This window comes from Hemicordylus capensis, chromosome 3, assembly GCF_027244095.1.
Source record: "Hemicordylus capensis ecotype Gifberg chromosome 3, rHemCap1.1.pri, whole genome shotgun sequence".
Lineage (NCBI taxonomy): Eukaryota > Metazoa > Chordata > Lepidosauria > Squamata > Cordylidae > Hemicordylus > Hemicordylus capensis.
The window spans coordinates 32,955,611-32,983,119 of NC_069659.1; the positions used below are offsets into that span (position 1 = coordinate 32,955,611).

Consider the following 27,509-nt stretch of genomic DNA (forward strand, 5'->3'; position numbering starts at 1 on the left):
AGATAGCTCCAGATTCCCAGTCCCAAGTTCATTTGGACTATGAAAGGTACAAATACACCTCATTGACAACCACTTGTAAACCTCACATTGATTGGATTTAAGGAATATAGATTCTGTACCTGTTAATTCTTGAACTTTGACCCTGCTAGAAAAATACAGCAAGACAGCAATCCATATGCAAGATTCTTGTACCTGAAACTAGCAACACAGTTGGTGGTAGGCCATCCTAAAACGAAGGACCTTTCTGGATTAGTACTACCCTCACAGACTTCTTCCATGCAAGATGCTGTCCACATTTCACAGAGGCGTGCCTGGCTCTTCAGTTTGAAATGCAACTGCGACCTGTAATTGAAGAAGTCAATTATAGTACACTAAGGAGAACTCAGAATTAGAAATCTCACAATATTAGCAAAAGATCTCCATCAACTCAAATCCCTAACACCATTCAGCCTGCCCTTGCTACAAACAGGAGCTGCACCTGCCACAGTCCTGCAGGACAAAAGCCTGAACTAACAGATGGATCTGCAGACTCACAATCTGGGTTTGATGGATCAAGCAAGTTCCTATAGGCAAGAGAGCTGTCGCCAAGTGCTATAATCTAAGAAAAATAGAAAATTAAAGAGCAAGTGTCAGCCATTACAAAAGTGGAGATGTGGATTAACTCAACACCATGGCAAGAAGGGCTCTATAAATAAACACAAGTCTTCAATCCCTGCCTGCCCCCCCCTGCCGTGTGTGTGTGTGTGTGTGTGTGTGTGTGTGTGTGTGTGTGTGTGTGTAGAATACAAAGGCAGAAACATGGCAAGGGATTGGGAGTTTGCCCCTGCTGGCACTTGAGCAATTTCTCAAAGCTCATTGGGATAAGCACCACTACAAAGACAAGAGATCAATTATTTGCCATTGCACATATTTGCCTGTGCTGGAACATCTTGCTGGGGATGCAGCTCCTGATGGCATCATGTTTGCACCAGCAACCCTAATGACCACTAGGGGTAGAGATAACGAGCAAGGGAATCCCCTCTCTGACTATGCTTTTTCTACTCTACTTCCCCTTTGTTTGACATAGTCCCAGGTTTCAACCTCTCACCTGGAGGCTTTTCAGACAGCAAGCTGTACCGCATGTTTACCTCAAGGCTTTACTGCAAGTTCAGGGCATAACGGATACTCCTATGCAGAAAGAGGATTTTTTTTACCCTAGACAAAAATCAGGCTAGGTTCCAATATGGAGGAGGAAACCTGATTCATGTGTGAAGTGCTCTCTGAATTGTTGCATGGACATCGGAATAAATCTGGCCGATACGTGGACGAACAACCACCCTCCCAAAGTAAAGTTGCAGTAAAGTTGCCATATGAAAAAGCTCCTGGAGAGAGAGACTTCCGTCTTCTCCCTTTCTCTTCTTCCTGTATGTAGCTAGCAGCAAGGCATGTAGGCCTTAATCTATCTCCCTGAAGGATTTCCTAAGCAAACTACTTTATTCAGAACTTTAACGTCATGTCTCCAGACAATATTAATTAGCAGTGCTCTCCTTACCTGTGTACCTCTGCTGCAGCTGGGGTAGACAAATCCCCTCCAAGCTCTCTAACACATCTAACTGGCTTCCTGTATGTCCTTGGGCACAATTCAAAGTGTTGGCTTTCAACCTATAAAGCCCTAATCAGTGTGAGTCTAGAGCAGGGATGGGGAACCTTGGCCCTCCAGCTGTGGCTGGGGATGATGGGAGTTGTAGTTCAAAAACAGCTGGAGGGCCAAGGTTCCCCACCCCTGGTCTAGAGTATAAGAAGGACCACCTTACCCTGTATAAACCTGTCCCATTAACTTAGATAGTTATTAGAGGCTCTGCTCCCAATGGCTCCACCTTCTGAGTTTAGATGGATGGCAATCAGGCAGGACCTTTAAAAAAAAAATAGTGGCACCTTATCTCTGGAACAGCCTTCCCAGAGGTATCCCAGAGATGCTAGGTGAAGACCATTTTACTTTCTTGGGGTTATGTTTGATTTTGAGAGGCACTCCAAGGAAGTCAGAACTTCCAGTGGAGACTCAAATAACTTTATTTAAGAATACTGTGTGCACTAGATTGTTCTGTGTTGAATCTATTTTGGGCTGTTCCATTGTTACTTGGCCCCCTGGATTCTACCAGTATAATATCAGGAGAAGCAGGCCTCTTGCACAGCTACTATCACAACAAGGATCTGATGTCTATCACAGAGTCAGGGAGATCCTACATTCAAATAAATATGGTATCTCCTAATTCTCCTTCCATGAAGCCCTTATTACCTTCTCTTTGAGGTGACGGAAACACTGAGTGCACAGGAGCCCTAGACCTATTCCCTCTCTCATTTCAGGCAGATTCCCAAAGGGCCAAGTAAGGACTGAATATGCCCTTCATGGGGTAGACAGTGCAACACCCCTTCTTTAGAACTAGGCTAGTTTATAACACAAATGTAGGCCACATCCAGCTATTTAGGTCTAAAATAGGAAAGCCCTTGACCCTAATGGATTTCAAAGGACTGACCTACATTTATGAGGCTCTGATTTCCCCAAAGCTTTTACCATCTAGTCCGGTGACAGCTGTGACTGGCTGCTGCGCCACAGAGGACCTGGCACCAACCCAGATACCCACAGATGTAAGCACTGCTCTGGGCACCACTTCCTCGGAACTGAATCTTATATGAACCCCACTGAAATGAATGGGAGCTGGACAAAGTGACAGTTGTGCGACTGCACAATTCCCAAAAGTTTCACAGGGGCTTGTGGAGGCATTCCCAGGAGGACTGTGCATTCTGTCTACCATGCTTCTGCATTCAGTGTCATTTCTCCAGATCCAGCACTTCAGTGCCAATCTGGATACTGGGGAGAGAAAAATGTGGCACAGAAGAACCCCATGGGAGACTACATGTGTGAGCACTGTAAGATATTCCCCTTAGGGGATGGAGCCACTCTGGGTAAAGCACCTGCATGCTTTCAGAGGAGGGTTTTTTTTGAGAGAGAGAGAGATTGCCCCTGTAACTCTGATGAGATTGAATCAGTTGCACATGTCCTCCTGCGGTGTGTCTTTTATATAAACCTTAGGCAAAGGTTAATTGACCCTCATTTACATAATCTGCCAGGTCGATCGGACGAATTCTACACCAAATATCTACTAACAGACGTGAATTCATCTATCACACACAAAGTGGCAACATTCTGTTCTGCAATACAAGTTCATCGCACTCTGCTTGCTAAGTGTTAGATCCAATGTACAGTTATGTTATTAATATGGCGATGTTTAAACTTTCATATTGTTTTAGATGTTGTGTTATTGGTCAAAGACCATAATAAAGACTGACAGAGGATGGGACACTCACACACATAGTCTGGGCTTGTTCTGTTGCTGCATTGTTTTGCTTGCAAATCCATAACATTGTTAATATGATTATGCAGTGATGCTTGGTTGTTAAAGATGTTCATGTCCTTTTGCGGTATGTATGTACCCAAAGTATGGAACTTATCTATATGTCAAGAACAATTGATTCTTTGAGCATGGGGAATTGCCAAAAGGATTGTGATATAACATTGGAAGGAGAAGTTTACTCCTGAAAAACAGCTATGGGTTATGCATGTGTGTTCCCTAGCACAATTTGAAAAAAGTTTTTTCCCCGGTGAAATGGAAAAGAAGAGAAATGTGTTGTAATTTGATCTAATTTTAATGAATTATATGGATTTTGAAGATTATATATTTCTAAAGGGTTTTTTTAAAGGCTTTTTGGTTTGTTAAAGCCATTTTGCTAGTCTGTGTAGACAATACTGAGCTGGATGGATCAATGGTCTGACTCAATAGAAGGCAGCTCCCTATCTTCCTCCGTCTATAATGCAAAATGGCTGGCTCAAAAGGCACATTCACGTTTATACTACCATGGACCCTTCTGCTGCACAGAGAGGAGGGATAAAGTACAAGCTTAAACTAGGGCTACAGTGGCTTGTGGGTGTTAGAGGTACTAAAGAACTCTACCAAAACCTGGAGGGTGGGGAAATTCAAACATAAAATTTCATGACCCTCATTAGGAATTGGGAGCCAATTTTTGTCACAAGCAGAAAGAAAATGAAGCCACACCATTTAGAGGTGATGACTAACTCAGCTGATTAGTATCTTAATGTCATTCTATTTTCCCTTTATGTGGATTTTCCCGTTCTGCTTCCACAAAGCCCAGAGAGACTCCCCACTTCATTCTAGGGAAAGAGCAGAGCAAACGTGTTAATCTCAGTCTGGAGGCAATATGGCCAGATTTTCACATGTGTGCTAAAAGAAGCAGCAATGCCTCCGCCTGAAATGTACAACTTTCATATTCCAACTTGGCAACGGTGGAAAGAGTTGGAAGAGGCTCTCTGCTGTATGGCCTTCCCGGTTCTTTTTCTCTCTGCAAAGCATTGTTGATCTGGAGATGGCTGCTGCATTTTCTCACCTGGTAAGTGGATTACTACCCAAGATTGGAAGCTCTTGTATAAAAGTGGGTCAACCTAAAAAAGGAGAACCTTAATAGGCATCTAAAACGTCCAGGGTGGGTGGGGGGTGGGAAAGAAGTCTGCCAGGCTCCAAATGAGGGAAAGGCCCACCTCTTAAAATGATGATCATGAAGAATAAAAATGCTTGCATTGAAAAAGATTGCTGTAAAAATTCCTAATCTGGCACACTTTGCTGCAAAAGAGCTAGTAAGGGACAGTACGTAGGGTTTTAATAGTTGCATAGAAGAGAGATTTTTGCCAGGTGCAATTTCTCTTCCTATATTATTGTGTTGATAAGAGAAGTATCACGTAGAATTCCTGCTGCTATGCAATTACTCAGGAGACATAATTCATATTGAGGGAATAGTCTTATGAGCCCCTCCCACATAGATATCTAGGGTATGTAATAAATTCTATACTGCTTTCTTCATCTCTTTAAGTCAGTGCTGCTTTATCACCATCACAATGTTTAATTATTTTAGACATTGGAAAGGTCTGTCCATAAGCCATCCACTTAAGCATAATTTTCTCATAAATAGTGTAACCTTTCTTCTTCTTCTGATCACACAGTTTAAGATCTTTTTCTTAATTGTGAAGTATGTTAACATTTCCCTCCTCCTGTGCTTTTAACATGTATTTGAAATTGTAATTCAGAATTTAGTAGATAAAGCTTTCTTCATTATTTCATCTCCATAACAGGAAAAGGTTTGCTTCACATGCTAATTTTTAAGTTAAAAGGTAAAGTGTGCAGTTGTGGATTTCAACTCCTGACACCCACAGAGCTCTGTGGTTTTCTTTGGTAGAATACAGGAAGGGTTTACCATTGCCTCCTCCTGCACAGTATGAGATGATGCCTTTCAGCATCTTCCTATATCACTGCTGCCCGATATAGTAGCAACGGGGATTTGAACCAGCAACCTTCTGCCTGTTAGTCAAGCATTTCCCTGCTGCGCCACTTAAGGTGACATTTCCCCGCTGCTCCACTTAGGCTACCGTTAAAGGCACAGGACCACTCCTAACAAAAAGAGTTGGTAACCTTAAGATTCCATTGCCATCCAGAATACCAATATGCAGTACAATTCTGTGCATATTTACTCCAAAGTAAGTCCACAATGTTTAATGGAGTTTATTTCCAGGTAAGATCTCACCCTACAAGTATTACAGCAATAGAACGCAACACAACATTTGACTAAACAGGAAAGTCACATACTTTTGCAAAAATACTTCAAAACAAATTACCTGAACCAAAAGTTGAACAGAGATAGTTTACAATACAGTCAGTACTGAACACAAGAGTCAGTTTCAGATAAAATCTGAATGAATAAATAAAATAAAAATAATAATAATAATGTAATAATACACATTTTAGAGCTGAGATTATTATTTTTTCAGTCCCTGCCTTTTAGCATGATGTGAAGAGAAACATGATTGACAAATTTTCCTATTGCAAGTCTGACTTCAAACAAACAGGGCTCAAATTCCTAAAGAAACAGTATATTTTTATATTGGCTCTTATAGTAGTCTATAATTGCCTCTGTCCAGAGTCAGGTACACCTTTTCTTCTGCGACCTCCTCTCCAAGTCAAATGAAACATTATGCTAAGTACATGCTCAAATGCTGGTGTGTGCTTGTTTCTTCTTAATTAAATAGCTGCTGGATCGTACCCAGTGAGGATTGGGGCCATGGCATGGGAGAAAGCCCCTCTCGTGGCTGCTATGTGCCTTGGAAGGGAAGCTCCTATTGGCACCATTCCATTACGGTGATAAATCCCTCTTCCATGACACAGGGATCATCTGAGCTACTAGCTCTCCACAGCTTTTGGGCCCAGATACATGTTACACGTATGTATTTGTAACTAAAGCCCAGTGACTTAAGAGGTGACCGGGAGCTGAGAAGCTGTAGGCAAGTGTCTTTTTCTCTAGGCAAGCCATCTGTAAGACCATTGATATACATGTACATAGGATGTTGCTCCATATAAAGTCAGACCATCAGTCCATCTAGCTCAATATTGTCTATACTGACTGGCAGCGGCTTCTCCAAGGTTTCAGGCAGGAGTCTTTCCTGGCACTACGTGGAGATGCCAAAGATTGAACCTGGGACCTTCTGCATGCAAAACAGATGCTTTACCACTGAACCATGGCCCCATCCCCATGCATGCACGCACACATAAGTACAGACACCAAAAGCAAATGAGCTGCAGGCACTGATAGCTAGGAGTGGGGGCAGAATGGAACAAGGCAATAGATAAACCCGCTCTTTCTTAGGAGTGATTGTTTTAAAAACCTGTGTGTGTGTGTGTGTGTGTGTGTGTGTGTGTGTGTTGTGAATTACTTTGGTAATCTCTCATGAGCAGGTTTATGAACTTGCAATGCTTTATAAGCATATGTCTACGATTTTGGCTGTCTTGTGTGTCTGCAGTAAAGAGAAACTGTTTGGACGACGCTCCTAAACAGAAGGCGATCGCACCGAGGAGTCTGGGTAAGCCATCCGTGTGCAATCAGGCTTGATGCTGAGCTTGGATTATTCACTCGGCCATTCACAATTAAATCAAATTTACAAGCTGGAGCTCTCGCATGCCAGCCTCTCGTAGGAGCACTTGTGGTCTCAGGCAAACCTGGAGGGTTCTTTCACATGTGATTATGTGTGAAGGAGAATCAAAGGCGGGGGGTGGGGGGGGAAAGCACTGATGGGGCTTCATCCTCTAAAGATAATGGGTGCTGTAGGCTTCATGGTCTGAATGTGTATGTTGTGCTTGTGCTTGTCATACAACCTCCTCCTCGAAAGGCAAATACAGAGTGTCTGCTGTGAAAGCCAGTAGACGGCTTTATGCACTTTATGCACAATGGCACCTGAGGTTCCCACAAGCACCTGCAACCCTGGGGGTGTGCGATCCACCCCCAACCCTGGGCAAGCCTCTATTTCTTGTCTAGGTTCCAATATGCAGAGATTGGTGGGTTTGGACGTCACAACTGATCTCAGCGTCTTGGACAGGAAGTAGAGGCTTACGCAGGGATGGGCATGTGCTCCTAGGGCTGTGTGTGCTTGATTAAACCTCCAGTGCCACAATTATGTGTGAACTTGCCCAATATAAATTAGGTCTTTGCGCAGGCATTTGTGGGATAGTGTCAGAGACCCCCTGACTGCGACCCTGGTGAGTCCTCTGAGGGCGAGTCCGTGGCCAGTCAACTGACAGATCCTGAGTCCGCAACCAACCAGCTGCCTGTTTTGGAACCCAAGACTGACCAGTTCCCTGATCTAGAATGAGAGGCCCATCTTCCAGCTCAAGACTGGAGGCCTGTCCCTGCAAAATCCCAGATCCAATCCCGGGTGCGAGACCACCAGCATCACTGCCAGACCCTCGGGATTGCCATTGCAGAGATTGGCCCAAGCTAACTGGGCAAAGAAGCACCTTTTACTGTGGCAATTCTCTTTATTTAGCAGTGGGAGAGTAACTGGCCCTATCCACCCCCAGCACAGTACTCCCAGTGACTGTTACTGGTGTCTATATTATGTTTCTTTTTAGAATGTGAGCCCTTTGGGGACAGGGAGCCATCTTATTTATTTATTATTTCTCTGTGTAAACCGCCCTGAGCCATTTTTGGAAGGGCGGTATAGAAATCGAATTAATCATCATCATCAAGTCCAAACTCAATGGCGGGAACATCATACAAGCCATAAACACCTGGGCTATACCTGATGATACACTGCAGGAATAATAGACTGGACCCAAGCAGAGCTAGAGACGCTAGATCGTAAGACCAGGAAAATCATGACCATCAATCATGCTCTGCACCCCCGCAGTGATGTAGATGGCTCAGGTGGAAGAGAAATGCTGCAAGTCCATCAAACAGTAGAGGAGGAGAAAAGAGGCCTTGAAGAATATATAAGGGACTGTGAAGAAGATGCACTTCAGATGGTCAAGAACGCGAAACTATTCAACACCAATGAAACAAAACAGGCCTACAAGAACGAACAAGTCAAGAACTGAGCAGAAAAATGGAGAAATAAGCCACTGCATGGTCAATATTGACACAATATAAGTGGAAAATCAGACATCACCAAGACATGGCAATGGCTTAAGAATGGCAGCTTGAAGAAAGAAAGAGAGGGTTTAATTCTGGCTGCACAAGAACAAGCACTAAGAACAAATGCAATAAGAGCAAAAGTCGAAAAATCCACAACAAACAGCAAGTGCCGCCTTTGTAAAGAAGCAGATGAAACAGTGGACCACCTGATCAACTGTTGTAAGAAGATCACACAGACTGACTACAAACAAAGGCATGACAAGGTAGCAGGGATGATACACTGGAACATCTGCAAAAAATACAAGCTACCTGTAGCCAAGAATTGGTGGGACCATAAAATTGAAAAAGTTGAAGAAAATGAAGATGTAAAAATATTATGGGACTTCTGACTACAAACAGACAAACATCTGCCACACAATACACCAGATATCACTGTAGTCGAGAAGAAAGAAAAACAAGTCAAAATAATCGACATAGCAATACCAGGGGATAGCAGAATAGAAGAAAAAGAAATAGAAAAAAATCACCAAAGACAAAGATCTACAAATTGAAATTGAAAGGCTGTGGCAGAAAAAGACCCAAATAATCCCAGTGGTAATTAGCGCCCTGGGTGCAGTTCCAAAAGACCTTGAAGAGCACCTCAACACCATAGGGGCCACAGAAATCACCATCAGCCAATTACAAAAAGCAGCTTTACTGGGAACAGCCTATATTCTGCGACGATATCTATAACCATTGACAATAAAATTCTGGCATCCCAGGTCCTTGGGAAGGACTCGATGTCTGGATAAAACAAACCAGTCAATAATACCTGTCTGACTTTGTAAACAAGAAATAATAATACAGCAGCAACAACGTTCCGCTGATGGCTTGCAGGTGGATCTTGGAAAGGTCTCCTCAAGAGGTAATTAATGGAGAGGAGACAAGACCTGGCTCAGCTGTGGGAGATGAGACTGAGTAGAGCCAGGAGATGGGTGGAGACCTCCTGGTTCCTACTCAGTCATCTTAGTCTCAGACATCCACTGCTGGTGGAACAGTCCTCTATGCAGTTTGGACCCTGCCTTGCATGAATCTTGCCTTGGTGCCCAGAGAAGCCTGGCCCTGCTCAGGTGGAGCCTGGACAGATGGCTCTCATCTTCATATTTTTCCTTAGCAGCCTCCTAGAACCATTTGGCTAGCTACTGTTCAAGACAATAACAAACCTGAAGTCTGATCCAACAAAGCCATTGTTAGGGTCTTATGTCTGGTGCATAATAAATGCAGTCAAGTTGCAAAATGAGTGCATTGTGAAACAATCATGCATACCACCACTTCACCACACTGAACTCTACATAAGTCCAAATGGCATATACTTGATTCTCCACATGGGAATCCTGCCCGACAGCAAACATTATGAGTTCAGCTGCAGAACCATGCTGTTTTTATTATTTCTGTAAACCACCTTGGAGTCCCTAGACAAAAGGCAGCATGTAAGTGTGAAAATAAAGAAAGTGCCATGTACACTGATGGCACTTGATGTAAACCGCCCTGAGCCATTTTTGGAAGGGTGGTATATAAATCAAATCAATAAAATAAAATAATGACAAGAATAAATGCAGTGTAACCGACAACTACCTCACAATACAATGAAGAGTCACTAGTTTCTACAAATTGATTCCTCAAAAACTCCGGCTTAGCATCTGGCTGCTACCCTCTGTGAATGTCAAAACCCTGTTGTAAAAATGCATAGTTCCCATCACTGTTTCATAACAGAGTTTTTCTTGAGTACTGGACTTACTTGGGCTTGGCAACCACAAGGATATCCGTAAAGAGGAAAAGGTGCCGTTCTTGGGTCTGCAGGCCAGTCTTCAGCTGAACGTGCCCATCCAGAAGAAGTGTTCTGTTGGGACAGAGAAAGGACTGCACCAGTGGGCATGTCTCTGGACTGACTGGGGAGAAGCAGCCTTCCCTGTGTTAAAAGGAAAACATTGTCTGTCAAATCCATCCATAGTAACGAAGAATGCTTTCTCAGAAAAAAAAATACACAGTCAAACTGTTTCGGTTTTCAGTAGCAATTGACTCATTCACAAGCATTAACTGGAACTCTTACACCAATGGTGGAGCCAGAGTATGGAGGCCAGGGTTCTGTTCTGTCCCTGTGGCCCCACCATACATGTGCCGCATGCCCCTCGCATGTGACATCACACGCACATGGGCATGGACCAGTCACCGGAGGGCCTGCATGAGTCCTCCAGAGACCAGGTCACACCCACGTGCATGTGACGTCATGCGCAAGGGCCATCACTGGTGTGCACAAAGTGGGGCCCATGTGTGCGTTATGTCATGCACAGAAGGAGCATGGCCCAGCCTCCGGAGGACCTGCACAAGCCCTCCAGAGTTCATTCCCAGCCAGTGTTTGCTGGCTGGGAATGAGCTCTGGAGGGTTCGCACAGCTCTTTGGTGGCTCATGGCTGGGTTCTTTGAACCTGTCTGCTCAATGGTGGCTCCACCCCATCTGACACAAAGAACACTGATTCCTTGTGACAACACCAGCTGCTCAGTGTCCAACACCTACAACCCATAGTTATACGACACTTAAGCCCACCCCATGCCAGTTCACCCCAGTCCACACAAGGGATGAATCACGCAAGCATGCCCTAACATAGCAGTATGCAAGATGAACGTGGCGTTTATCATTTCTGTACATCAGGAACTCTGTTTTTAAATCAGTATTAAATTTATATAGTGCTTTCCCTAAAAAGTTCAAAGTGATGTAGAAAATTAAAACCAGGCTTATATTTTTGGGGAGCACAAGTTGCTGCAGGGGGATTGCTGAAGATCTCCCCTCTCACTTGTGAGATGGCAAACCCTTCTCCGCCAGTGCACCGTTAGTCTGGATTTCAGTAACTAGGAATACATATTTTACAATAAATAAATTAATAATAAAAAATATAAAATAAATATAATACATAAATACCAAAACACTCTTTGGTATCTTTGAACTCTACTGACTAAAGTGTGTATGTGCTTATTGAACCATCCAAAGTGAATTCTACATTTCCCCCAAGTGTTGATTTCGCTCTGGATATCATAGGAATATCTATGATATCTTTGACAGTTGCAGTCAAGCCAGATTTTATTTCTGGGGGGGGGACCCTGTTGTGGGTCCAGCCTTGCTTTAATCTTCCTTATCCTCCTCCCCAATTTTGCTCCTAGTTATGGGCTGTTTCCCTGAATTCTCAACTCTGCCTCACCCAATCCTGGGAGTAAAACTGCTGTGAATACCCAAGGAACTCTGCCGGGCCATTTCTTGGAAGGGAAGGCTAGTGCTGTGTCTGGATGTCCCTTGGCCTCTTCAGCCCATTGTTTGTTATAACCCTTGCTGTGTGCAGCTGGATTGTTCAGAGAGGTCTAGTGACAATGCTGACTTAGGAAACCCTGACAGCTGGCGATGGAAGGACATGAACTGCAGCATGAGTATGACTCACTTTCACTGACCTACAAGGAGGTTGTGAATAGCTGCTGCCTAACAGCGAGAGTCCAGACTTATCCTCTTATTCTTCCGCTGTGTCAAGAACATGGGATTTTATTCTTCCTTAATTCTGTCAAGAATTCTTTCCGTTTTACATCATTAAATTCACCAGCTGGATTCACCAGATACATTACTGATTGCAGAGACTAATCGCCTCTCGGGTGGTAAGCAAGCTTATAAAACCCTGCCTGGATAGGACCGGACCCTTTAAAGAGTTCTGTAAGGGGGCAAGATCCTGCCTTTCATATGCCATGGCACTTTTCTCCTTGGTTTAGATCTTCAACGGGATCATCAGGAGGTTGAAGTGAGGTGGAATAACCAAACCCTGTCAAGATCTGGGTACTTAACTAGCCCCTTCTTCCAACCCAGAGTGATCCAGCCAGCACAGTGTAATGCAGGTGTGTCAAACTGCAGCCCTCCACCTGCTATTGGACTACAACTCCCACATCCCCAGCCACAGTGGCCAGTAGCCAGGGATGATGGGAGTTGTAGGCAACTGCCGTAGTTTGACACCTCTGGTGTAGTGCAGGAATAGGCAACGTGTGGCTCTCCAGATGTTGCTGAACTATAACTCCCATCATTCCTAGCTATAATAAACTGTGACGGGGGATGATCTGGAGAACCACACGTTGCCTACCCCTGGGTTAGAGTGTTACACTAAGACTGGGGAGACCCAAGTTCAAATCCCCGTTTGGCCATGAAACTCACTGGGTGACTCTAGGCCAGTCCTTTATCTCTCAGCCTAACCTACCTCACAGGTTTGTTCTGAGAATAAACATAGCTATATATACTGCTCACAGTTCCTTGTGGGGGAAGAGTGGGATATACATGTAAACAAATTCCGATGGTTAAAACTGGCAGTTCCTCAGAAAAACAAACAGACCTGCAAATGGCTGAGGAAGAGAGCCAGTTTTGTGGTAGTGAACAAGAATTCTCCCCTTTGCTAAGCAGGGTCCACCTTGGTTTGCATTTGGATGGGTGACTAAATGTGAGCACTGTAAGCTATTCCCCTTAGGTCATGGGGCTGTAGATCAGTGGAACAGCATCTGCTTGCATGCAGAAGGTCCCATGTTGCATGCCAAAGGTCTCCATGGTGACTGACCAGGAGAGGGATCTTGGGGTCATGGTGGACAGCTCATTGAAAGTGTCAACTCAATGTGAAAGTGTCAACTCACCTGTGAAAAAGGCCAATTCCATGCAAGTGGAAATCAGGAAGGGGATTGAAAATGAAACGGCTAATATTATAATACTCTTGTACAAAACTATGGTGCAGCCACAACTGAAGTACTGCGTACAATTCTGGTCACCACAACTAAAAAAAAGACATTGTAGAACTGGAAAAAGTGCAGAAGAGGGCAAACAAGAAGATCAGCGGCCTAAAGCACCTTCCTCATGAGGAAAGGCTACAACACCTGGGGCTTTTTCATTTAGAAAAAAAAAGACAACTGCGGGGAGACATGATAGAGGTCTATAAAATCATGCATGGTGTGGAGAAAGTGGATAGAGATAATTTCCTCTCACACACACATAACACTAGAACCAAGGGTCATCCCATGAAATTGATTGCCGGGAAACTTAGGACCAGCAAACGGAAGGATTTTTTCACATAATGCATAATCAACTTGTGGAATTCTCTGCCACAAGATGTGGTGACAGCCAACAACCTGGATGGCTTTAAGAGGGGTTTGGATAACTTCATGCAGGAGAGGTCTATCAATGGCTACTAGTTAGAGAGCTAAAGGCCACCTCCAGCCTCAAAGGCAGGATGCCTCTGGGTACCAGTTGCAGAGGAGTAACAGCAGGAGAGAGGGCATGCCCTCAACTCCTGCCTGTAGGCTTCCAGCGGCATCTGGTGGGCCACTGTGTGAAACAGGATGCTGGACTAGATGAGCCTTGGGCCTGATCCAGCAGGGCCGTTCTTATGTTCAGTCCTTGGCATCTGCAGGTAGGGTTGGAAAAGACTCCTGTCTAAAACCTTGGACAGCTGCTGCCAGTTGGTGTAGACTAGACAAGTGGTTTCCAACCGAGGGGCCTCCCGATGTTGCTGAGCTACAACTCCCATCAGCCCCAACTACAATTTATTGTGGCTGGGGATGACGGGAGTTGTAGTTCAGTAACTCCCTATTCAACAGCTGAAGCACAGCAATGCAGCAAGGCAGTTATTTTCAAAATCTTTGATCTGGGGAACCCTTGGAAACTTTGTGAGGATTCCTCAGTGATAAGATCAAGCAAAGCGATTGAACTTCCCTGAAAGTCAGCTCACCCATCGCTAGAGACCTTCTCCTGAAATATGCAGCTTCAGAGGAATGCTGGGTGTTTTCCAGGATGCCCTCTCCATTCATGCAGGTCAACCAAGAAGCTCATCATGTCTCACCAACACCCAGCATAAGCAGAGTGCAAAACATTCAAACATAACCCAGAACCCTCTGTGTTCCCATAGCAGATAAAGTGATATGAGAAGCATACCCTGAAGACAGAGAGTGTAAGCAGCTGTTGAATTCTTGCTGGGGAACAGGAGCCTAGCCCCACCGCCCAAGCAACCCTACAAGCAAGAGACCCATTCACATGTTACGTTCAACACTTGAATGAGTGTACAGTATACACAGATACAGTCATTCACATTTTATGCTGAACACAGGTACAGCAGGACTCTTCTGTCTGTACCATGCATTTGAAGGGCCTGTATCCAGGTTCACTTTTAAAATGATCACAGGTACAGTCATTCATACAAACACGTGTGCAAGTGTACAGACAACTGTACACTCGTACAGCATAATGTCTGAATCGGGCTATGGTTGAGCAGAAAGCAAGTAGCCATTTCTAAAAGCACAGGAACGTTACTTAAAATGCTCACTCAATTTGCCTCAATAGGCAGAGAAGTCTTACCTGCAGCCCCCTGTAAATTGCTTCCAAAAAGACGTGCATTCACCTTGCTCACCCAAGGCTTGTTCTATGGTTTATTTGTTTTTGTTCTTTTTCAAAAGAATCATGTATTATCGAATCGCTGCCCATATGAAAATGCAAATGATGTTGCACATCATAGGGTTTTCATGTGTTTCTTTCTTTGTCAGAGTCACACCCTGGAAGGTTCAACACAGCTTTTGGGATGGAATTAGGAACTCATTTGTTAGGACTACTGGAGGAGCTCTGAAGCAGAGGCTGCAACCCGCACAACCTTACACCCCTTTTAACTGGCTCAAGGGTCTCTCGCCCTGAACCCTCTGCTCTAGCCAGAATGCAGTTCCCATTCATTGCTAAGAAAAGGGCGCTGGATGGTGGTCACTTCCCCTGGATAAACTGTTTGCAAAAACTGGCTTTTCTGACGCACATCAAGTTATTCACAAAGCCAGACTATTCCTTAAGTAGCCACACTGACTTCATTCTCTTTGAGGATTTGCAGCCTCTGTTATTGCTTCAGAACCAGGAAGTATCCTCAAGTTACCTCCTTTTAAAAAAGATGAAATTGTAGCACATACAAAGTTTTCTCATTCTTGAACTTGGGTCATAGCAGGGCAGTGAACTCAGACAGTTATAATAATGGGAATTTCAAAATCTACGGGAAGATACTCAAATTTTTTTATACTGTACTCTCTTTTTGGTTATGAAGTATTTTTGGACTCATTTTGATATGTAACAAATCTTTCATATCTGGGTCAAAACCAAGTAGAAGTCATTGGCTGACATACAGAGTGAGAATGCACTAGTGCAGCAAGACAGCAGCCCAACAAAACTTCCCAACTAACTACAAACTGGTGTAGTGGGGAAATGGCAATTTTTGACACCCTCCTCTTCCCCTACAAATTGTCTCTGCCAGTCAAAAACATGTCCCTGAGGGTCATACAGCCCTCAGGGACACATTTTCAAAAGGTACAGAGAGTTTCCTGGGGAAGTGGAGGAATTAAAAAAAGTTGCCACTTCTCTGCAGCACTGGTGCATTCTTGCCCTGTATGTCAGCCACTAATACATAATACTTCAAATTTGGTTCGGAGAGGAATTCAAACTAAATTCACTGACTGACCTCCTAATGAAGCACCAGTGAAACAGGAGAAGCACCAGTGTAGCACCATTGCTTCTGAAGAGTTTCAAACCAGTACTGCACTTGTGCTAGTGGGTGGGTGGGGAGGGGAGGCAGATTTCAACTACCTTCCCTTGGAAGCCTTCTGCTTCACTGCAAAATATGTCCCCTAGGGCTGTGTGACCCTCAGGGCCATATTTTTGAGAGGCACAGAATGCCTCCAGGGAAAGGGAAGGTTGTTGAAATTTGCCCCCACTGTTGATCCAGCAGTGGAGCAAAGTTGGTTGAACCTTTCAGAAGCAGCAGTGCTTCATTATCACAATGCCAGTCAATGCTGTTATACAATCAAAGACCAAATGGGTAGGAAGGGAAAGATTATAGTTCCAGCATAAGCAACAATTTTGGTGTGACATCTTCCCATGGTAATTTGTTCTTGATCCTTGAGAAACACACATCTCAAACTCCTAGTGCTACAAGCTAAGGAGGAGCGGAGGAAGCCAATGTACAGGTGCAATGCAATTTTATTTTGTTTCAGTTATTCCACCATGGAAGCTAAATACATTTTTCAAATACAGGCTGGAGAGGCACCTATCAGGGATGCTGTAGCAGTTCCCTGCAATGAGCACGGGGGTGGACTAGAAGACCTCAGAAGACCCCAAGTCTAGAATTCTAGGATTCTGTGTAGATGGAGGCTAAACCAAATAAATGGAGCCTCTCGATGCAGCAATTCAGCACATGCACAGATGGAAAAGGGAGGAGATTCAAGGTAAAGCATTTATCTTAAAAAAAATTAAGCCACTAGATCAAAATTATTAGTGATTTATCAGCATCAGTCTTCACTAAGGAGTTTAATTGGTGCAAAAATGCTGAACAATCATCTGCTAAACACACACATCTTTTTAAAAGTTAAGTCTTCTACTTGAGTCACCCAGATCACTGGCCACATTTGAGAAACTCATCTCAACAAGTTACCCACTGTAAGTTACCTCTGAATGACCTTTTTATGAATTTTAAATAAGCCGAAAACTGGTTGGTTGTATTTTTAATAGCAGCTGCCAGTCCTGGAAATAGACCAAGGACCACCATGGTTGACCCTATCATTTGAAGGGTTGCCACGGCACCTGGAAAGTATCCAGAATCCAGGCACACACAATCTAGCTCCAGGGCAGTGAGGCATTTGGCCAACAGAAAGTCTCAGAAAACATACAGAAACCCAAAGGGCAGCAATCACTGAGTTAATTTTACAGATGGTTCTGGTCTGACACACAGCTTCATCTCCCCCCATATCTGGCTTAGCCAACCTCATTCCAACAAGCTAGCCATATGACAGGGGACAAAGGGCTATTCCTCTTTTGGTCAAACTTCTTGTTCTTTTCAGGATGTGCTTTGCACATGGGGACTTTAACAAAAAGATTGAACAGAAGCAGGACCAAGGGCCCTCTGGCAATAATTTGCACAAATAGGAGCTCCCCCACCAGGGAACTAGCTGCAGGAAAGGGAGGAGAGAGGGCATTGTGGGCAGAACACCTGTCCTTCCCCCTTGGCAAATAGCACTTGCAGCTGGGTGTCTGATTTGGACTGTAGTGAGGGTGGGGCTAAGGCCCCCCAGCCACAATCCCAATCCATGGCAATGGTGGGGAAAATCCAGCTGCCATTTAATATTTACAGAACAAACACACACTTGTGAATCACTCGTTTAAAGTAACATCTAGCTGGAACCTTGGATTCGGAGCATACAGCTGTATCTAAGCTTCCAAACCAACATGGCAGGGCAACTCACGGAGTCATGTCTCTCATCTTGAATTCTGGATACATTTGATGATTCTAGCCTCCAAGAGTTGAACTGCCATTTTGGGCTGAGAGGCAGCCATCTTGGATACAGCTGAACATGCATGGCAGAATCCCAAGGAAGAGCAAGGACAGAGTTTCAGCACAGTGTAGCTTCTTGGCAAAAGAGAAACTCCACCCAACTCCATTTCCATATTTCATTATGTCATCCTGACCTCCAACTCAGCAGTCAGAATCCTGAAAACGCTTTGCCTTGGAACTCTATGGCCCACTTTAAAAATCAGCTCAGTACTGAAGGCAACATCCATGCTATGGCCAGAGTGAAAATAAACACCGTGGGTCTCACATCAGTATAGTGACCTCATCTTCACCAGGAAACATGGTAAAACAAAACCTCAACTAAAGATTGATCTCCCCCAGACTTTCATCAGGATTTCTAAATAAAGCCAGTATCTTTATTATGTGTGCACAAAAATGTTTATTTTCATTTAGAGTAAAACGTAAACACATTTTTAGTATCTATAGCTAGATGGAACCAGACCAAGAAATTATGATGCCTCCTTAGTAACCTACTAACACAACACATGGTCCATGGCAGCACCGGCATCCAGACCTACATCCGTTGAAGTAAACAGACAGTTCTGGGGTTTAGATCAGAGATGTAACTATGCTTTCCAATCTTCAAAGCACAGAGATGAAATGCAGTGGAAAGGAAGCAAAGGACTTGATCATCTGAGAGAAACAGGAACAACACGATTGATTAACAATGCACTTTTAAAGAACAAATGGCAAGCAGTGAGGGCTGGCCTGAAGTGACTGGTGTTACTATAAATGAGGTAGTTGGAACCTAGCAGAAATTGAGCCCTTTCTCACAATCGGAGAAAGGGCTCTAAAGGGGTGAGGGGAGGAAGCCACAAAATGCTTACCTCCCCTGCAGACCTTCTGGCTGGATGAGCAGATTGCTTGCCCAGACGGTCACCAGCTGCTATTGGGGGCCAGGAGTGCACTGTGCATTATGGGGAGCCTCCCAACACAGGCCAGGAAGCTACTTATGCATAGGTGCCATGCAAAGCTGCACGGCACTGACACATGATCATTTAGCCAGCTTTCTGGGCACCCTCGCACCCAAAACCCGGGTTAAGCGGTGGGCTCCCTAAGTGGGTTTGCCAACACCAGGAGCCGCGTGGTTCCTGGAGGTACACACGTGCAATCAAAACCAGGCTGGGCTTCCTTTGTCCGGCTTTGGTTGCGCATGTGAATAGCTTCAAGGAGTATGATCCTGCAAGTCTCTAGATCAGGTCTCACTAGATGGCCCTATTCTCTCAGCCCGCCACCACACACCTGCAATATGGGGACTTTAACACTGGATTTTTAAATAAGTTGTTCTGAGAAATACTATGTGAAGCACTATGGACACCTGCAGTCTACCACACTCTAAATATGGTTCCAGAATATGGGCAGAAGATACATGATGCAGCAACCTTGTTAAAGCTAAGCAGGCCTCGATCTGGGCAGTGCCTGGATAGGAGGACACTTGAAAACTCTATGTGCACTGTTGTGAGTTCAGCTGAAGAAAGGCATAAGTGTAATAATATTTGTATTATTATTTACCACAGATGCAACTCTCTTAATTTGCCAAGTACTTTGGCCGTCTTTGTTGTGGCTGACCTCACAATGAAACCTGCGAGGTAAGTCATTATTATTCATTCTTGCCCCTCCCCATTGCTTTGCAGATGGGAAACAGAGGAATCTGAACAGAGGAGCCAAGCATTGACTCTACAGCAAAGTAAAGACGGGACTGGAAACCACACCTCCTGAATCCATGATATCTACCACAATGGACAAGTCTTGCAACAGCAAAAATGGAAAGCATTTGGACAAGTCTTGCAACAGCAAAAATGCTGCTGTGCTAGTATCAAGGACATAATGCATGGCTGCTGCATGAAGAAATGCACCTCCGTTCCAGACTAATTCTTATACTAGGAACATAGGAACATAGGAAACTGCCATATACTGAGTCAGACCATTGGTCTATCTAGCTCAGTATTGTCTTCACAGACTGGCAGTGGCTTCTCCAAGGTTGCATGCAGGAATCTCTCTCAGCCGTATCTTGGAGAAGCCAGGGAGAGAACTTGAAACCTTCTGCTCTTCCCAGAGCGGCTTCATCCCGAGGGGAATATCTTGCAGTGCTCACACATCAAGTCTCCCATTCATATGCAACCAGAGCAGACCCTGCTTAGCTATGGGGACAAGTCATGGTTGCTACCACAAGACCAGCTCTCCTCTTCCTTACTCCTCCTCTCCAAAGCCATGCAATTACAACATGGCTTTGCTTACTCGCGGGCCACCTATCTGTATACCATTTTGTTATCGCAGGGGTAGTTTTGTCTATTTGTGGTTTTCTACCCCACACAATAACTAAAGTTTCCCTAGACATTCTCAGCCTTTTTCAGCCTCCCACACGTCATCTGGGAAGAGGGAAGAGTTTAAAGATAAAATGGCCACTCTCCCCGCTTCTGAGCTGGCGCGTGGGGAGGCTGAAAGAGGCTCGCCTGTGTCTGGGACACTAAGTGCCCCAGCCACTGGGGCAGCTCAAGTATTTTTTATGTATGTATGCATGTATGTACCGTATGTATGGGATTTATATACTGCCCTTCAAAAATGGCTCAGGGCGGTTTACAAATTAAAACAAACCACTAAAACAATAAAGAGCTAAAACAAATTAAAAACAATATAACAATTAACAATTTAAGGACATTTTAAACCAACAATTAAACAATTACAGTGATTAAAAGCCCCAAAATCGGTTTAAAATATTAAAACAGATTTTAAAACCCTAGAAAGCCAGGCCAAACAAATACTTTTTAAGGGCTCTCCTGAAGGCTAACAGAGAATTCAAATTATGGATTTCTGCAGGGAGTGCATTCCACAGCCCTGGAGCAGCTATAGAGAAGGCCCGCCTCCGAGTCGCCACCAGACAAGCTGGTGGTAAGTGGAGAAGAACCTCCTCAGATGACCTTAATGTGTGGTGGGGATCACGCAGAAGAAGGTGCTCTCTAAGGTAACTTGGGCCTAAGCCATTCAGGGCTTTAAAGGTAATAACCAGCACTTTGTATTTTGCCCGGAAACATATCGGCAGCCAGTGCAGTTGTTTCAAAATAGGCATAATATGGTCTCTCCGGGTTACCCCAGAGACCAATCTGGCTGCCGCATTCTGAACTAATTGAAGTTTCCGAACTATGTACAAAGGCAGCCCCACATAAAGTGCATTGCAGTAGTCAAGCTGAGAGGTTAACAGCTGGTGCACCACAGTTTTGAGGTCATCCTCCTCAAGGAATGGGCGCAGCTGTCGAATCAGCCGAAGCTGATAGAAAGCACTCCTGGCCATGGCCTCCACCTGAGAAACCAGGGTGAGGCCTGGGTCTAGGAGTACTCCCAGGCTGCGCACCTTCTGGGGGAGTGTAACCCCATCCAGCACAGGAAGATCTAACTCACTCCTCAGATTCTGAGCCCCCACAATGAGCACCTCCATCTTGCTTGGATTCAGCTTCAATTTGTTATCCCTCATCCAGCCCATTACTGCCTGTAGGCATGCATTTAGAGAATGAGTGCCATTTCCTGAAGATGAAAAGGAGAAGTAGATTTGGGTGTCATCAGCATACTGATAACACCCAGCACCAAATAGATATTGAAAAGCATTGGTGACAGAATGGAGCCCTGAGGGACTCCATATAACAGCTCCTGCTTTGAGGAGCGACTGTCACCAAGCTCCACCATCTGGGATCTACCCGAGAGATAGGAACGGAACCACTGCAGAGCAGTGCCCCCTATCCCAACTCCCCTAGGCAACCCAGAAGGATACAATGGTCGATGGTATCGGACGCTGCTGAGAGATCCAAGAGGACCAACAGAGTCAAACTCCCTCTGTCAATTCCCTGGTAAAGGTCATGCATCAGGCCGACCAAGGCTGTCTCAACCCCACAGCCCATTCTAAAGCCAGTTTGAAATGGGTCTAGATAATCAGTTTCCTCCAAAACCGCCTGGAGCTGGTTAGCCACCACCCTCTCAATTACCTTGCCCAGCCAAGGGAGATTGGAGATTGGCCTATAACTATCCATCACTGAGGGATCCAGGGAAGGCTTCTTAAGAAGTGGTGTAACTATTGCCTCCTTCAAACAGGGAGACACCCTACCCTCCCTCAGTGATGCATTTATGATATTAACTAGGCCATCCCCAACAACCTCTCCGCTAGATCGAAGCAGCCAGGTCGGGCAAGGATCCAGAGAACAAGTGGTAGGCCGTACCGCTCCAAGCAGCTTGTCCACATCATCAGGAGTCACAGATTGAAACTGATCCAACCTAACACTGCAAGAGGGATTGCGGGATACCTCCCTCACAGACCCTGCAGAAATAGTGGAGTCCAAGTCAGCCCAAATACAGGAGATTTTATCTGCAAAGTACCCACTAAAGGTGTCACAGCAGCGTATCTCCGGGAGCTGATTTGAGGCAGAAGGAGCAGAAATTATACTCCTCACCACTTGGGATAACTCTGCCGTACGTGAACCCACAGATGCAATGTGCGCCGACCAAAAACGTTTTTTGCTGCACGCACTGCCATTGTGTAGGTCTTCAAATGGGTTCAATGCTGCATCCTGTCAGATTCGAGCCGAGTTCTCCTCCACTTGCATTCCAGTCACCTACCAAGCCACTTCATCCCCTGCAACTCCTCCATGTACCAGGGAGCCTTCTTAGAAGCAGGCCTGGAGGGACGCTCAGGAACAATAATAATGGAGATAGTGTTTTTATGGACCACAGCCAGTCCACACACACACACACACACACACACACACACACACACACACCCGCCCACTTCCCCTAACCTGCTCCACAACAGAGTAACCTGGAGGGAGAAGCTGAGCCCACACTGGGCCACTCGCCTCCACCAACCAGGTCTCAGTTAAACATGCCAGGTCAGCTCCCTCATCCATGATCAAATCATGAACAATTTCGGTCTTATTTTGAACCGATCTGGCATTACAAAGGAGCAAGGTCGGGCTCTGAGGGTCGTTGGTGCTGCTCCCCAAGGCCTGAGAGTTGTCAGAACAGTTGGAAGTAGAAATAGTTAAATAGTAGAAATAGTTACTAGATTACTAATTTCTCTTCCCCTGTAATGGCCAGCTGTTCTGCCAGCGCCAATTCTTCCATTCCCCACCACTACAGCAATAGCTGCCCCAAAGCTGCCCGGCGCACCCCCTGCATCATCCCCGTCAGGGGAGCCCAAACACATCTCAACAACTAGGCCTGGCACAACTCAGGGCAATAATAACAGCACTTTGAGCCAAAAAATCCACCCACCCACAAAACAATCATCCCCCAGCCCTCAGTCCCACCCCCAAAGGCCGGCCCCTTTGGCAGCCACCTACAGGCAGGCCACTGGCCACACCACCGGTGTGTCTTCAGCAATATTTATGAACCTCTAAAACTTCCCAGCAGCTGCTTCTGCCACAAAGGACTGCTGGCCAACACAGTTGTTAATTGTCAGGCTTTCTGAAGGCAGTAGGCTGGCAGACAGCTCCTCGTCCGGGCAAGATGGAAAGTACAGAACCAAACCCCATTTTGGGGGTGAGGGTAAGCACTCTAATATTGCGGCTTCACCATTTGCAGAACTTTCCGAGAGCGTAACCTCAAAACAGTCAAATATTGGAGGTCTTCCTACAGAGCACAACTTCATACACAAGACTTTCTATACACAAATGGGGATTCAGAGATCCTGCCCAGTGCTTTACAACACTATTTTCATGTCCACTTCTTAGAAAGGCAAATGAAAAACAATAACCCAGTGAGCAGGTAATCTCAAAACCTCCAATTATGGAAGAATCAGGTATGCATAGGTCAATGCAAAATTACCTGGTTTCATGACCTCTCTCTGAAGCAGTTAACGTTGTACATTGTCATTTCTTATGTCACTGTGATTTGGCTAAGGGCTGAAAATGGGATAAGGCCTTCATTAAGAACAATGAGTTATTCTGGGGCCTGTGATTATTAATGTAGAACAAGTGTGTTTATATACTATGAAGCTGGCTGTATAAATTTCTGGCTTCTAAGCAGATGAGGTGAAGCAGCTACATATTTGAAGCTAAGAGAGTTTCCAGAAAATCAGTGTCATTCAGAAGCATTCCAGCAGCAACAAAGCTGACTAATCTGTAACAAGATGGAGGCTGTATGTTCAGAGGCGTCATACATTACTTTGCTAGTAAGTCCATAAAAGTTTCTAGCCTGTACAAATCAAACTACCTAAAAATCCATATGAATCCCAGTGCAAGGGCCATGGTACATCAACAGCCTGGAGACATTCCCAGATGTACCTACTCACCAGGAATTAATCCTTATGTACCATAGCTATTGACAAGCTGATACAACACTCTAGAATACCAGATGTTGGGTACAGGCAACAGAAAAGGCTACTGCCTTGAACTTCAATTCAGTCCATTCCCTTCATATGTTGTCATATAGTTGTCCTACTTGCCAAAATATCATTAGCCCTATTCACACTTACACATTACATTTAACATATGTATGAGTATACATTATACACAGGTACAGTGATTCACATGTTATACTGAGCACAGATACAGCAGTTTGTACCATGCATTTGAGGGGCCTGTACCTAGCTTCACTTTTTAACATGAATGTGGGTACAGTAATCCATACAAAAACATGTACCTGTGCAAAAACATTTGTATATCCATACAACATAATGGGGCTGTTCCCATGACCATTATTTTCAGGGTAGGAGGCAGTAAACACAAATATACAGGCTCACATAGAGTCACGGGAATCCCAACCTGTCCCCTGCAAATGTCCGTAGCCCAACTTTTGGACCCAGTTCTTAACCAAGGTAGGACAAAAAATAGCAACTGCCTTACCTCGGAGTTTGTTTGTGACCTATGCCATTTTAAGCAGCTCCTGACTGCCAGCACCATCTTTATCAGAGCGTTCTGTGGCTAGAGGGGTGAAGCACAGGAGAGCTGCTTGTGCAATGAGGGCTGCTTCTCTATTGGGAACACAATGCCTTGTGGGATACCTGGAGCCCCCAGCTCCTAGTTTAAGTATGGAGCCATCAGCTCCCTTGATCACCTGGGTGCAGGGCTTGCAGAGTCCAATGGGGCTCTGCTCGTCTGCCTGCACCAAGGTAGTAGATCTTCCACCCTCATATGGTCATGTGAATGGGTCTAATGTCTGAATAGACCCCATGTTGCAAAAGACCATCACTTAACAGAAGGAGATGGTTTATATCTCAATCATTACTTGCATAAATTTCTGGTTTTACTATACAAGAAGTATAGTAAAACACATATTATATACCTCTCAACACATTCAACTAACAGAAACAAACTGTAACTTTGGAAATATTAACTCATTAAGTTTATTTTCAGTATCACTTTCACATCCAGAGGAACATCGGGCATGTTACAGAGTTGGAAATTTTAGTAGTCTAGGGGCTAGAAAAGATTTTTCTAGCAAAAGCTTTCACTATATGCTACCAGCAATTCTGCTCAAAACTCCTGTAATGTTAGAATTCAAAATACACTGGGTAAGGAAAAGAACATTTCCATTTGCAGTGTCAGAATTAATTTTCCATTTTCGTTCTGCCATTTAAAAAGAAGCGGTGAAAGAAAGGAAGAAAAAATAGGAAGGGGAAAATAAATATGCTGCTGATATAATTAAAAATATCAGCCTACAATTATACATGCATTGGAAAATCAAATGATCACTAGTTTAGAGTGAACTGGAAGACTGGCTTGCCTTGTTTTCATGCATTTATATTTTCCCCAAGTGTATATATTTGCATGTCAGTTTTGAAGGGGGGTGGGGATCAAACTTCACAATTGCCAAGTTGACAAGTTCTGCTTGATAACTGCAGTCTCACTCCATTACCTATATGTGTGAAACTGATGTAATCAATCACCACAGTGCTGAGTCATCATGCATCATTGCTTCTTATCAACACAGGCAATTACCCAACAATGGGAGACAAATTGGTAGGTTATAATCCCATCATGGGATGGCTTTCACACTTCCCTGGCTGGAAAAAATCCCAGGAGATCAGGAGGAAAGTATTCACTGCTTTCCAGCACAGCTGCTGGTAGTTAGCTCACAGGACTGCTGGTTAGCACAACCCCAAAACAAAGTCCAATCCATAGTCCATAAGCAACACTCCACCACAGCAACAAACTGAAGATGCATGAACAAGATAACATTTGACTGGCATCTCCATACAGCTCCCCTAAATCCCTCAAATTGTTCAGCATATTTGTCCCTGGCAAAGTCTTTGTGTTAATGTGCAGAGCTTTGTAACTTTCCCCCAGCACTGCTAATGGATTCTGGTTAAGATAAATGTGTGAATTTTACACTCGGGACATTTTGAGAAAACCTCTTCATAGATGGGAAAGGAGAGAGTCAATGCAAGACCTTCAAAACCAAACCTGCACCCTTCCAGTTAACAGAAATGAGTGCAAATGGTGTTGTCATAGTCCACTCATGGTGACACATCTACAGCATTCAATTTTCTTAGTAAATAATAACAGGCACCCGTACTAGAGACATGGGATATGTAGGCTATCATTTCATATCACATACCAAACACGGGGGCTTTTAGCATGGGCTTGAGAACAGGACCACAAGCGCATAATTGATAGCCTACATCTAGTCACTCATTTTTACCACAGTGTAGCCAAGATAATGGTACTGTGTGAAGAAGTTAGGCAGAACACTCAGGGGTCGAGAAATGCTGGCTCTGGTCACCAGCTCAGGTGGTTCCTCGGGCTACATTGGTACATTATTCATCAGGATTTTTTGCACTCATACGTCATTTTTCACTCATCAAAGACAAGTAGACTAGTGGAGTCCTGTCAATATTACTACATTAACAAGTCTCTTTAATCCGCTACTCTATAGTTCCATTTGCATTTGATTCCCTTGTGTTGCTCTTCATTGATAAAATTGGGAAAATTACACAGAGGATCCATTATAAACTAATCCTAATCCTATCAAACTGAATCTACTGGACCCAGCACAAGGTTAAGTTGAAGTTGAACCACAGGGCTCTCATAGTAGTGTCAGAGAAACCCAGTTAATTTACACGATTGTCCCCACCTCCATTAATTTTATGCCAGCTTTTACTATCCAGTTTGTCAAGAGTTTCTCCTACACTGCACATTGAAAGGATTGGCGCTGCGTTGCTCTCTTCCTGTAGCCATTATCCCAAGATGACAAAGCTAGGTCAAGTTCATCTTGAAAAAGGAGATTATTCTGGTGAGCAGATGGCAGCCTGTGCTCAGTTCTTTCATAGCCTAATTTTCAGATTTCCCGTCTCAAACCATTCCTCCAAGAAGAAACCTTTGTACACTATTAAAGCAAGCCTTGTTTGAAGAAATGTGACTTACACATGTAACTAACTAGATATCAGCAACCACATTGATCTCACAGTATTCGTAGACTTCAGATGGACAGTTAACCAGTGCTGCCTGTCTAGATCATTTGCATTCAGAGGCATTATCTTACAATGAACATCTCTCAGTCTCTCTCTACTCTGGACAGAAGTCCTCCATTTATGCGGAACAGAGCACACTGCAAAAAGTAAACATACACACTACAGTTATTTATAGACCACTTGAAGGAGATGTAACC

General features: G+C 44.4%; 1 protein-coding gene across 16 annotated transcripts in view; it reads right to left on the reverse strand.

The window, feature by feature from the left end:
- The window catches only part of ARHGAP20 (Rho GTPase activating protein 20), a 112,203-nt gene that overhangs the window by 39,868 nt on the left and 44,826 nt on the right, over positions 1-27,509 (reverse strand). For all 16 annotated transcript variants that reach the window (XM_053305201.1, XM_053305211.1, XM_053305209.1 and 13 more), the window contains 2 exons: positions 10,283-10,453; positions 193-342 (listed from right to left, as the gene is read on the reverse strand). In XM_053305201.1, the coding sequence (XP_053161176.1) occupies positions 193-342; positions 10,283-10,453 (321 nt within the window). The remainder of the gene's footprint in view (positions 1-192; positions 343-10,282; positions 10,454-27,509) is intronic.